Source organism: Drosophila montana, unplaced genomic scaffold (genome assembly GCF_035044405.1).
Source record: "Drosophila montana isolate Dmon_TW-CO22-7 unplaced genomic scaffold, ASM3504440v1 contig_402_1, whole genome shotgun sequence".
In the NCBI taxonomy this organism is placed as follows: Eukaryota; Metazoa; Arthropoda; class Insecta; order Diptera; family Drosophilidae; genus Drosophila; species Drosophila montana.
Window position 1 is genome coordinate 5018839 of NW_026998739.1, and position 14432 is coordinate 5033270.

Genomic DNA, 14432 nt, shown 5'->3' on the forward strand with positions numbered 1-14432 from the left:
ATTTCTCTGGCTTATATCTAATTATGGAAAATAAGAGTACTTTATAGAGTCTATTTAGGTCGAGAATCAAATATAAATAACTTTTTATTTGCAAAAACCGTGCAGCACATTTTGGTTGAGCTGCAGAAATCGTCTTTTTGTATATAAAACATAAAGTTAATTAAATCAAAGCACATTTAATCATTTGATTTCTCTAACCAGCCTTTGTGGGGATCATTTTGCCCCTAAAAGTTAACCGAATTGTTGCTCTAGCCTACTCGAAACTATGTTCAAAATTTATTAACTAAAAAGTAAAACCCCTCGCTTTGAGCATTCAAATAGCATCTCGTGCTTCAGATCAACTTTCAACACCTAAATACAACCTTTAAATCCTGCTTTTTCGGCTAGGGATATGCACCATAAAACCCTCAAAAGTCAACCTACTCAGCTGAAACATAAAAAGAGCGAAAAAAAAAAGAAGCCAACTCTTCTCACAATCGGACTTGAAAACTTTTCACTTTTTCCAACCCCACCGCCCGTTTCCTGACCTTTGACGTAACTTTGTGCAACAACAACAACAATAACAACAACAACAACGACAGCTTGCAACCCCACTGCGAAAAATCCTTGCGTGGGACATCAACCAAAAAAAAGAAAACAGGAAAATATTGACTAGCTATGCAGTTTTTCCCAACCACCCCATTTGCTGCGCCCTGTCCCAAACAAGAATCAACAACAACAACAACTACAACAACTGCAACAACAACAACAACAACAACAACAACAACAACCACCATAGGCAACGAGTCAGCGAAGCAGCGACACCAAAAATTTCGTTCGCATAGAAAAACCCAATTGGAATTGTTCGACTGTGCAGGACACGACAGAACAGGACTGGGAAAATTGGCCCATTTGGGCCTTTGGACTGTGGCATACCCCCCTCCCCCTTCCCATACCCCCGTAATGAACTCGAAACGTTGCATTTAGTCAATTTTCCAACCACCATCAATGAGCAGAAAGCTGGAGGCAGCACATAGAAAATAAAAAAAACTAAATTGTTTCAGTTTGAGGTAGAGTACAAAATATCCTACAAAGAGGCAAGGATATACAGAAAAAATCCATTATTGACAATATCTCGGGCTATACAAAAGAAAATCGAATAAAATTTGATTCATATAGAGAAAAATATGTGATATATAAATAGGATCTACATATTATGTAGATAGATGGATGGATAGGATATAAAATATGTGGGTAGATGGATAGATAATAAACATATTGAATTGATCCAACTGGAACTTGGTTAAGGTTTATAATATTTTGTAGAAAGTCAAGAAAAAATTCCAATGTTATCTATTATATAGCATGAGCCAATAAAAACTAATTTATATAGATAGACTGGGTATATGGGTTATGTCGATAGTTAGATAGATAGGATATACTGATTATAAAGGTAGGTCGATGAATACGGTATATATTATGTAGAAAGATGGATTAGATATAAACATTATCTAGATAGACAAATTAAATGGATCCTATTTACGTTCTCAAGTAAAGTCTTATATATTCCGTAGAAAGTGAAGAGATTCTTGAAGAAACTGCATTATTATCTATAATATAGCATAAACCAATAAAACTTGGTGAATATATATTAACTGGGCATATGTAGACAGATGGATAGATAGGATATATATTATGTAGATAGATAGATAGATAAATATAAGATAAGAAGGATCGGATATATATTATGTATATAGTTGAATGGAGAGGATTACTTAGTTAGAATAAATCTATCCATTCGGATAGGATATATACTATGCAGCTGGATGAATAATTGAGATAAAAACCTCTATTTAGATAGATGAATAGAAAAAATAAATATATCCAATTGGTCCTTTTTTAGAGTCTAATATATCCTGTAGAAAGGCAATCGGCTTTAGAAAAAGTTGCATTAATTATGATGAGCATGAGCTAATAAAAACTAATTAATATTGATAGAATATAGATGGATAGATAAATCAAATAGATCCAATTGTACAAAGGTTGAAATATCTTGTAGAATGTCAAGCAGTAGGAAGTCATTATTATGTATATAGCTTGCTTTTTAAAAAAAAAGATATAATATGGCATGAGATTGTATATATAGAATAGATAGATGTATAAATTGATAAAATATATATATTTTGTAGATAATTGGATAGATGGATTATGGAGTATGTATTGATTATGTGGATAGGATAGGTGGCTTATATATGATATATTAATTATATAAATAAATGGTAGATAATGGTAGAAAATGTTGGATATATTGATATCATAAATATATGTATAAGTATGATATATTCATTATATGCCCAACTTTGATTATTAAATTTGGGTGAGGTAATATTTGTTCATTGTCTTAATATTGTAGGGACATCGCAATACATCTCCGCTTTAAAGTATATATATCCCCTTTAACAATTGATGTGTACAGGGTATTAAGAAAACTAAAATACATGCGACTAGTCTACCTGCACCGCCAACTGATTGAAGTTCCACATTTCGATTTGAAATGCGTACTGCAACTGTCCAGCATGCATACACACACAATCACACACACACTCGCACACACACACAGTTATGGCAAAGCGCATTTTCCACATTTGCATTTTGCCCTGGCTGTGTCCATGGGTGTGGGCCGGCGGATATATTGAGGGGGGGTGAATTGCGGCCGCTTTCGAACGTTTCTGATATTTGACTGAGTCTTGTTGCTTTTGCTGCCTGTTTAGACGGTAGTGTGTGTGTGTTTTAACTGTGTGTGTACATCTATATTTGTGTCTGTGTGTGTGTGATAAATGCAGGACTAATAGGCCTACATCTGTGCTCGCCCGGGAGCTAGCCGAGGCTAACAAAAATGTTTCGAGTCTCTTATTTGTAACGCTCTCTTCACGCACTTTTAACCAGTTTCCCGGCCACGTTCTGTGCGAGTGTGTGTGAGTGTGTTTATATGCAATAAACGGGTCTCAGAAAAGCATTCAAAGATATGAACTTCCCAATTATATTCAAAGTTATTGAGCGCTTAAGTTAATGGGCCATCTGTCTCTTCTATCGTTCTGAGTCGTCTCCCGGAATGAGTCACTTTGCGGTCTAAGCGAATTCATTTGAGGAGCTCTAATGGAAAACCCTGACAAGAAATAGCCCATGAATTATATTACTAATAGTATTTTTTCAGTATTTTATACCGTCTCAAATTTGTTTAAACTTTCTGTAAAAAGTACAAAATACTTTCAACTGTCTTTGCAAATGCTTTTAGCAGTACATGGGATGCTTCGAAAATGGAACCTTCAACAAACTACATTTTCAGAAATGGTTTATATTCCTCTCTTTATTGTACTAGTGAATCCATATTGGGGATGTGCTGCAAATTATCCGCAGGATAAACATATTTAATGTTTAGCTGTACATTGACTGGCTTCTAGGAGAATTCTGTGCAAGCTGCGGCTTAAAATAAAGTAACCGTTTTTTTATAGATATTCAACATCAAAAAACATTTTTATAAAAAAGTTTGATTAAATTAAATACCATTTGGTTACTGGTCTGAAACGAACAAGTTAAGCTCCAAACTAAACTTTGTTGCCACGCCCAGAAACTCTCACATAAACAAAGGTTGCACTGGAAGCTTTTATCAGTTGGTCAGAAATAAGGCCCGTTGGGGTTGATCCGTTTTTGCTGATGAAATTTTCATTGATCGTGTTGCTGTTGGGAGTTGTTGCTGTTGGGAGTTGTTGCTGTTGGGAGGTGTTGCTGTTGGGAGGTGTTGCTGTTGGGAGGTGTTGCTGTTGGGAGGTGTTGCTGTTGGGAGTTGTTGCTGCTGTTCGTTGGTGTCATCGCTGGTTCTGTTGGTGCTCCTTGGTTTTTGCTGCTGCAGTTGCTGTTGCTGCTGCAGTTGTCAATGTTGCTGCTGCTGCTCGTTCCCGTTATAATTGTTGCTGCCACAGTTCTTGCCGTCTCGGTTGTTGCTGCCGTTGTTGCTGTTGCTCCTGTTCATTTCTGTTGGTGTCGTTGCTGGTGTTGTTGCCGTAGTTGTTGCTGCCGCAATTTGTGTTGTTCCCGTAGTTTGCGTGGCTGCTGCCAGTCCGTGTTGGTGTTGCTGCTGTTGCTGTTGTCAATGTTGGTGTTGCTGCTGCTGCAGTAGTAATTCCCGTTAGTATTGTTGCCGTCGCAGTTGGTTGTTGCTGCTATTCCTAATATCGTCCGTCTCAGTTACTGTTGCTGCTGTTGCTGTTGCAGCTGCTAGTTGCTGTTGCTGCTAGTATTACTCTCACTGTTGCTGCGGTTGTTAGTCAACAATGTCGAAGTTGCTGCTGCTGCCTTTGGTTGGTATCGTTGATGGTGTTGCCGTTGTTACTGTTGGTATTGTCCTTGTAGCTGTTGCAGAGTTGCTGCCGTAGTTACGCCCACTGTTGCTGACGTCGCTGTAGACGCTTTTCATTGCAGCTGTTAATATTGCTGTCACAGTTTGCCTTGTTGCTACTCTTATTGCTGTTGGTTGTATATGCTGGCGATGTTGCTGGCGTAGTTGCTGCTGCTGCTGCTGCTGCTCCTGCTGCTGTAGGCATCATCGATGTTGCTGCTACTGTTGCCGTCGCAGTTGCTGTGGTTGCTGCCGTGTTTTCGATTCAATTTCTGTCATTATTCAGGGGCAATCTTTTTGTGCCAGTCTAGAGTCGATGACTGCCATTTAGAGATGGTTTCCGTTTTAGTTTAGTTTAGTTCAGTTCAGTCGCCCCGCAGGCTGCGCGTCGAGCCCGTAAAGTGCAGATTGTGATAGATCGATTCGGTCGAGGAGGAGCTAATGGCATTGGAGATGCTCGAGTCGCTGTTCATAACAGCTGCCAGATGCTCCAGCATAACGGCCTCTGCCCGCTGCCCCTCATCCAAGGTCTGCAGCTGCCTGTTGCTGACGACGTTGATGTTGCTGACGTTGCTGTTGTTGGTGTTGTTGGTGTCCAAAGCGCGGTCATTCCATGCTGGGTTCCCGGTCTCGTAGGCACCGGAGCTGAGGAACTGTGCGAACTGCTGCGGCGCCTGTAATTGCGCCAACTGCTCCCAGCTGGGCGAAGCGACGCGCAGACGCTGCCGCATGTTGCCCAAGGCACGTTGCGTCTCGTAGCCCGCCTGGGCCAGGAATTCGCGCTCGCTGAGCAAAAGCCGCGGCCGCGGCGGCAAGACCTGACGTTGGATCTTAACCACTGCCCGCCGTAGCCAGCACATCAGCCAATACAGCTCCGGCCAGGGCAGCAGCAGGCACACGCAATACCAGCCGAAGCGCGGATGGTTCGAGGCGCCTCCGATGAGCACGTACGCGAGCAGCCGCAACAGCCGGCTGTGGGCGCGACGCACCTTGCGATGTTGCCACAGGTCACGATGTTGCCGGCACGTGTTGAACAGCAGCCAGGCGCCGCCGATCAGGGCCAGCATCACGGCCGTCGGATGCTGCTCGAGCACAAGCTTGAAATTGGCGCCCACTGGACGCAAATAGTTCAATTTGCGATCCCCACGACTAAGTAAAACCAAACAAACGGCGCCCACGCTGGCCAAATGGACGCCCAGCGCAATGGCCACGGCATAGAGACAGAATATGGTATCGCCCAGCGGAGTGAAAGTTTCGGCCAGCCAGAGGCCCAGGCCCAGGAGGAAGCGTGCCACACGCTCCCTGTCGCAGCGCACCTGCAACAGGGTCAAATTGTAGGCCTGATCCGTGTAGATGCCATAGCAGGAGTGCGCATGCGCCGGCAGCGTTATGTAGCGCACCTGCTGTACACCTGCCGCCAGCAGTTTGCCCTCGTGGCATTCGCGGCGCCGCAGATGCGCCTCGTAGACACCCTGTGCCGTGGCCGCCCTGTACTGCACATAGTCCACGTTGGGCGCCTTGGTGATCAGCTGCAGTCGATTGCTCTGGAAGATGTTGCGCCATCGCAGCGGCTGATCGCGCCGGCAATAGATGTGGATGCGATTCTGCGAATAGACCGTCTGGAGCAGGGTCAGGGCGTCCTGCACCTGCGGCTTGCCCGCGTGTAAATATGTGACCAGCTGCTCGTTGAATTTCTCTTTGAATATGCTGTAGCTGCTGCTGGCACCGGTTGCCAGCAAAACTAGGCAAAATAATTGAAACATTCGGGTTGATTTTCTCTTTTCGATTCTTGAAATATCTACTTTTTGTAATAATTCTCAGAAGGTAATAAGTACGATAAATAACAGCTGCTGGTTCTGTCCAGTACAAGTTCATATACAGTTGCCAAATATTCACTAGCTTACTTTATCTGAGAAAATTCAGAAATATGAATTTTGAAAAGCTGTAGAAAATCATATATACAGTAGATGCACCCGGAGTTTTTAATCTTCCAGGTAAACCTAGTTATTATGTTTATATATTTTTATAAATTTTTAACAAGCACGCTTTACAAGGATTTTGTCATGTTTTCCGTTTTGCGCTAGGCAATGTGAATTTGCTTTAAATCCGAGCAATCCGGATGAATGAAAAACAAGTAAATTTCCTTTAAAAATTTTCCATCTCATTTTTTACAATTGAGGATAGAAGTAATTAGAAGTATCTTTCCATTAAATTTTCCCATATACTGTTGGAATAATTACATTATACTTCCACATAATTTATACTATAATAAGTGGAATTAATTGTACAGTGGCTTTCCACCTTATTTTCACATTTACACGTGGAATTTACCATACATTAGCTTTCCACCTAATTTTCACAAATACAGGTAGAAGTTATCTTAAATTCGCTTTCCACCTAATTTTTACAATAGTGAGTGGAATTAGTCAGTAGCGTTTCTAATCCTACAGTAGCTTCCACCTTATTTTCACATTCACGGGTGGAATTTACTATATATTAGCTTTCCACCTTATTGCAATAGTAAGATGAATAAACCCTACAGTAGCTGAACGCCTAATTTTCTGATTTGGGGGTGGAATTTTCATGTAACCAACATAAACATAATTATCAAAAATTAAAAATACATTATAATATAAGAATTATGACCAAATTGTTCTGTAAATAAAAAACTGCTTAGAACTCCAAAAAATAACTGCATTTTAAATTTATAAAAAGGTAATCTCCGTAAATAGTACAGCTATTCCGGAGCATGAACTACTTATTGTTTCGCAAAAAAACTAGTTTGAACTATTTTTTTTTTTAATGTTTCAAATGATGCCCAGTTGCAAACTTTATAAGCTGATTAATTGATGAGCAATAATCATGCATCATCTTTGCCAGTCACACAATAAACTTTGACCCCCTTCAATTGATGGCTTCAGTCTCTGCTGGAATGCTGACCACAACCCAGCTTTGAGCCTCAACCCAAGCGGCAACATCCAGTGTGCATTATGTAGTCGGCTTTCAGGCGTGTGTCAGGAGAAAACAGAGCACGTTTTTTGTGATGCATTTTTGCTCTTAATACATTGGCCAAGAAATTAAGTCGCACATATTTTGTATACAACTACATTATATGGATAAAATAGCAAAAAGTTATTCCTCATATATATATATATAATATATTAATTATAATATATAATATTCTAAAAAGAATAAAATTTAACATAATATGGAAATGTACTTAAATATTCGAATTATTTTTTGGTTAAATTAAAACGGACTTAAAAATGTTCCCAGTTTAAAAAAATCTACCCAAGCTATCCCGAATTGAAAACAAATAATTTTTTTTCATTTTTGTACACAGGTGTCTATACTTTCCTGTCCTCAAAAGTAATTCTAGAGATGCCTGGTCATAAAATATATAAAAAATAATATATTTTCTTTATATAAAGAATAAATGTTCAAAAGTATTCTGATTTATTATAAGAATTTGTAGAATTTTCATCTAGAAATTATCTAGAAATACAAAATTATCAATGAAAAGAAAAATGAGAAAAGTTCCAGGAACACGCTTAATGCTCATTCTTATGAAATCCAATTAAAACATGATTGTAACGAATTATTTATACCCTTCCCATAAGCATATATTCCCAAGATACACGCCTATATCATGTGAAAAGTGCATTTCACACTCGCTGCTCCAGTGTTGCACAAACTCTTCTTTTTCTTTTTTTTTGTCCTGTTTCCTAGTTGGCTTTTAGACACCGCCCGTGTCCCCTTTGTGCCACATTTTTCTCTGCTGCATCGTAGATGCTTTATTTCTGTTCGCCTTTTTTCAGCCGCATACTACGTGAACTAACTAACAATGTGTCTACGTAGTACGTAGCGTAGACCTCCCTCCGCCCCACCTGCTCTCATGTGTCCACCAATTTCGAGAACAAGTCAGGGCCAAGCGAAAAAAGACAAAGAAATTCCCGGTCATTCCATCAAAGCGCAAGTCGCGATAAAAAGAAATGTTGCAACAACTCTGAAAAAAAGCCAAGGCAAAGGCAAATCTACGCACAAAGTGGCAAACAGGAAAAAACATAAACCAAAAAAAAAAAACCCAAAAAAAAAGCGACTGAAATGGCCACAAAATGAAAACGAACGAGAGAGCTACATATATAAGGAGAACGAGTGGGAGGGAGGGGACAGAGGGGTCGGGAGAGCTTGCGCTTGGGTTGGGGTGTAGGTAGGTAGTAAGAGATAGCGACTGCGAGGCAGCAGCATTTTTTGCGTTGTGGACCAAAAATCGAACTGAAATTTGTACAATTTTTTTTCTCCTTCTCTTTTGCTGCTGCTTTCAACGGCAATGTTAAGCTTGTTGCTGTCGTTGTCGTTGTTTTTGTTGTTGTGCTTTGAGTGCGTCCTGTGACTGTGGCTGTCCATTGCGCTGCTGCGTTTCGTTGCGTTGCGTTTGCTTTTGCTCCACGCTCATTTTTGGGCCTCATGCATTTTCCGTGTTTCGTTTTGTGCGCAAAATAAATTGGTAAACAAGCGAGGCGGCCCAGAGGTCTGCCCAAGTGCGACAAGGACACTGAGCACAGAAGAGAGATGGAAGAAGAGGGCGACAGAGAGAGAGACTGAGAGCCAGAGCGAGAGCGAAATAGCTAGCGGGCAGCATTGGGTTGAGCATTGAGAGGTGCCTGGTCAATGGCAATACATGGCCATCCGATTCTCGTACATAGCCGTTTTGCCTGCATCCATGTGTGCGCGTCTGTGCGTGCGTGCGTGCGTGTGTGCGTGTGTGTTTGTATGTGTGTGCTGTGTTCTCTGTGACGCTGTGCACATTTCATTCTGGCTGCATTTTAGTGCCTGTCCATTGTTTTTTTTTGGGCAGTCCCACTCCCACTCTCGAGTGCCTGCCATCGAATTCCCCCAGTTCCCCCAGCTGCGGCTGGCGCCCTCTCCCCTCTGCAGCGTTTCATGTCATGTATTGCATATTGTGCGTCCGTTTGCCGCGTGGGTCACATGCGTTGCGTGGACGTCGCTGCGTTTTTGCCTCTATCTGTGCGTTTACCTCTGTCGCAGGCACTGCCTCGGCCTCTGCCACGACTTTTTTCCACGTCGTCGCGACTCTTCCTACGCGCTGCGAGTCTGCGAGCTACCCAAGCCTCTCCTTTTTCCCCATTTCAATTGTTGTTGTTGCTTTTCGACCACTGCATTGGAGGCGCAATTTTTGCATTGCTATTGTGCACAGTGGTACAAGGTACAGTTACTAATTGAAAAGTAAAACATTTTTGATTTTTTTTAATTACAATTCTTTTTAAATAGATAAAGGTAACAAAATATGGAATACAAATAAATTGTAGAATTTAAAATTATAGTAATTAAATGTTAAAAGTTGTTTATAGGAAAAATAATAATTTTAAAAAATGAAACCAAATATCACTTTAGGAATGACAATATTAAATACATTAAACCAACTAATTCGAAGTCTTTTTTGAACATTACTTGAGGTTTTGAGACAGGAGCATATATACATATATAATTAAAAAGCTGATTCAAAGGGTTTTGTAAGTTTTTAAAAATGTTCAAATTTAGTCTGCATTAAATTAACTTTCTAGAATCTATGATTTTATATAGATTTAATGAAATTTGTCGTATATTTCGTCGAATTTTTGTTCAAGCAACAAATTGCACTTGCCTCAGTGTGCCAGTCCAATCAGTAAAAGCGAACGAAACGCGACGCTGGCGCTGTCGCTGTCGCTGCCGATGCTGATGCCGATGCCGCTGCAGTCGCAACTGCCCGCAGTCGCTTGTTATGTGTGCCAGGCAAAAGGCCAAACGCATGTGTGTGTTCAGTCGACCCTGTCAGCCATTCCCCACGCGCTGCCCACTACACCCCGACCCTGCCCCGCCATGTTGTGCTCTGTACATAGGCATGTAGAGAGCGAGAGCGAAATGCAAAAACTAGAGCGAGTGCGAGCGAGCAAGCGAATGACGAGCCTATACATAAAATGGCGTTGCATATGAGGAGAAAAACGAATGCAGCTGTGTGAGTGACTATCTCTGTGCGTAAATGTGTGTGCTTGTGCCTCTGCCTATGTGTGTGTGTGTGAGCCTACGCAACGGTAGCTGTTCTATGTTAGCTGCTGCTGCTGCTGCTGCTTCGGCTTTACCTCAAAAGCGAATGCAAACCCATTGAATGCGTATCGAATCCAAGTCGAATGTTGATTGTGTTATACTGCCAAAGCACTTGCTTCTTCTCTCTTCCACATGCTCCTTCTCTCTCTCTCTCTCTCGCTCTCAGCATGCACTTAAATGCTTGGCTACCCGCTGCAGGCAACAAGCAACACACACAAACACACACACACACACACACACACACACTCACACACACATGCAGCAAATTGAATAAACTCCGAAAATCAAATTTTTCACCACTTTTGCTCAACTGACGTGACTGCCAGCTGCTCGCTACATACATACAAAATGACAGACTATGTGTGTGGGTGTGTGTGTGTGTAGGTGTAGGTGTTTGTGTGTCCATCTTTGCCATTTAAAGGGTCAATGAAATGCAAAGACTATGCCAGCTTCTCAACCATGTCCACGGTCCTCGTTCACGTCCACATCCATGTCCATGCCATTGTCCGTATCCTCGTCCTCGTGCTCGTCCTTCATTGATTGCTTGGCTGTTTTTAGTTTTGGTCGAGCGCCTTTCAAATCAATTCCAAAAAGGAATGTTTTTTCACTGGCAGGACCCAGTTTTGTTCATATTTATTGTGGCATTTCTTGTTTCGCCAGATCTCGTTTATTGGCTCTGATTTAGTTGCCAAAATATATTTGCCCATTGGTCAATCTCGAGTTGCTAGTTCCTAGTTTTTGTGGTAACTTTTCAATTCATATGCTTGGTTTTTTCTTTCCCAGGCATTCATTCCATCTATATATGTGTAAGCATATCTGACAATTATGGGCAGTTGATATACTATGTGGATAGTTTAGAAGGAATCGTTTGTGAACCATTTTGACTTATATTTTAAAACATCGCTGATAGATTGAATCATATATAAAGCTGGAACAATTTACTCGGCGTCGTTCGGTTAAAAAAAAAAATTTGCTTGTTTATTTTTCGCCTAGGCATTCCCCCTAAACAAATTTAAGCATTGAAAATTGTTGATATATTCGGACCAGCGACCGCTCGCTTGCTAGTTCGACGCTCGGAAAACTAAGCTATACAAGCTACAAAAACCGTGTTAATTATTAAAGCTTAATTTTATAATAAGAATTAAAACAGGTTTAAAATCAAATTTATGCTCCTTAAAGTATGCTATACAAATTTGCATACTTTGCGCTAAAACTGATTTGTAAACTAGTTAGGTCTATAAACCTCTGCTCATTTACAGCTCTTACACACACACACACACACACACAGAGAGAGTTCTATTTGAAGCCACAAGTGCGAATAGGTTTGGGGCTTTGTTTCTATTGTTCAAAGTTTACACAACTTTCTGACAGTCTTTTGACTGGGCTGCAGCTTTAGTCAATGAAATTGAAGCAAGAATTTTGTTAAAGCTGCCTCCCCAAATAGCCAGCCAGACAGGGCAAACATAAAAGGCTGCCAAGAGGCACACACACTCACACACACACACACATACAGAGACGAACACACTCTCATACAGCTGTAAAAACGAAACGTAAACAAAACAGTTTCACCTTCATTAAATTTACGTATAAATATTAGACATGCTCTGGGATACATATATATTTTTGAGTGTGTGTGTGTGTCTGTTTTTTTTTTTTTTTTTTTTTTTTTTAAGGTCAAATTACGAAATCACCCACAAAAGTGTTGCCAGCAGATCCCAGGACAACATTTTATACACTAAATGTGTATATTAAACGGAGCAAAAGTTGTAACCAAAACTTTTGCTTTGCACATTCAGAGGAGTACACAGTCGGGGGGCGGGGCTGAGGCTGGGGCTGGGCTTGCCAGCTGCTGTGTGAAGGACACCAGACGACGGTGTGGCACAAAATTGTTGAGTTTGCAAACTTTGTTGTGTTGCCTACACTCGGGCGACTTGACCTACTGACAAGTTTTGCGCAAATTTATTTGTTCCTGGCACTTGCTGATGTTTTTGTTGTTTGCTTGAATTAAATTTCACACATGATAACAAAGGATGTTGACGTTTAGGCCACGTGCCCACAAGACGTATGCGCAATATTTATGCGCCTCTCACTCGAGCGTGTGAATGTGCGTGTACTTCTGTGTCTCCGCCTGATTGATAGAGATTTTGAACCTAAACATAAATATTATGTGTTGCCTTTGAGGTTCTCTTGTCTTGACTTTATCAAGATTAACGATTTATGAACTTGTGTCCATGCATATTTAAATATTTTAATACACTTAAAATGAAATGACTAAATATTGTTGCAGCAAATCTAGGGTATACCATAAAGTACTTCTAGCTAAAGTTCAACAAGGTAGTTTTGAGTGTTGCCGAATTCCATTTTTATGAAATAATAAATTATTAACAAGATGAATTCGTAAGAATATAAATAACTCTAATCTGTAACAAATGATAATTTTCATCTACAAGCAAGAAAAAATAGTTAAAAACGAGAAAGTAAGGATTTTTTCGGCATGCCGAAGATTTAATACCCTTTTAGACATTTGCCTGTTGCAGATATGTGAGAATAGTGAAGATCGTAAGAGTTTAGTTAAAAGAAAATATCTCGGAAAACAAAACAATATTCCACACAATATTTACTTTTCGACCGAGTTTTGCTATGGCAACTATGTTATATAGTGGCCCGATCCACCTGCAACAGAAAGACGGACCTATGCAAAGTTTCAAGACGATCGCTTTAAGACTGAGAGACTAGTTCGCATAGAAACAGACAGACGGACAGATAGATGATGTTGATGCTGATCAGGAATATATATATATTTTATGACTTCTAAGATTTCTCCTTCTATGCGTTACACATTTCATGACAATATTATAATATCCTCAACAAGAAAAGTCACTACACATTAAATTAACAAACAATATTTATTCCATTATTATTTTAAGTATAGTTTATAGCTATTAACGAGCCTGAGGCTGCGAACCCCGATTTTCGTCATTTAGTTGCCTGCTCCACTTAGTCGACTTTACTCATTCACCTTACTCCTTCAATTTAAAGTAAATTTTGGATTTGATATCTTTTGTTATTCCCGATATGTGCTTAAATCTGCTTTAATCCCTGCTTAAGTCTTCCTCCCATTTTTTCTGTCCACACTAACAATCTGCAGCTGTTGTGAGCAACAAGTCCGGAGCAAATGCAGTGGGAAAACTTTCCATTTTATTTTATTTTTTCTCTGCACATTTTATGCAACTTATATAAATGGCAAGCGACACTTTGGCCTGGTCCGCCCACAACAGCCCGGATCCAACGCCCACAGCTCTGCCCGAGCGTTGGCCTTTTTGTATTTTTCCTCCTCGTCATCGTCGTCGTCGACGTTTTCGTATTTGGCAAAGATAAAGTTTTGTAATAAAAATTTCTGCTCGTAGACACCGGCAGACACTGGCAGCCAGCAGCATGGCGGGTGGTAGGGCGTTGGGAGGGGGGGGGGGGGGTGAAGGTTGTTGGGGCAGGGTCTACCACCCAGCCAAGCCAAGCCAACCGGGCAGACATTTTGTCTAGCAGTTTCCAAGCCCGAAGTGTGTCAGCAACTTTGCCACGTCCTCGACTTCCTCTTCATCGTCATCGTCGTGAACGTGTCCTTGTCCTTGGCCCCCAGCTCAGGGCGGACACACTTTCTGATATTTTTATACATTAGGTGGTTCGGGGTGGGCGGAACTTTCGCTTTAGTTTTGCGCTGGTTTGCATTTTATATAAAGGCGGGCATTGAAAAACTTGTTGACAGTCATTTAAATTTTCCAGCACTTGAGCAATTATCAGCAGACGGGGCGCTTTAAAAGGGTTTTGCGAATTTAGTACGCTTTAGTACACATTTAGTACAGGAGCAAATGTAAATGTATTTAATTAAATGTACTTCATTGGGTGCATTAGCTAAGTTACCTTTTTAAATTATTAACTATATTATTTCAAATGC

The 14432-nt window shown here is 40.7% G+C and overlaps 2 protein-coding genes across 2 annotated transcripts in view; one reads left to right on the forward strand and one right to left on the reverse strand.

Moving 5' to 3' along the window:
- The window catches only part of LOC135439118 (neuroguidin), a 71657-nt gene that overhangs the window by 1037 nt on the left and 56188 nt on the right, over positions 1-14432 (forward strand). The gene's annotated exons all lie outside the window — the stretch shown is intronic.
- LOC135439037 (nuclear envelope integral membrane protein 2) lies at positions 4353-6167 on the reverse strand. The gene has a single exon (XM_064697639.1). It carries the CDS (start codon positions 6136-6138, stop codon positions 4741-4743), a length of 1398 nt encoding a protein of 465 aa, XP_064553709.1. The 5' UTR covers positions 6139-6167; the 3' UTR covers positions 4353-4740.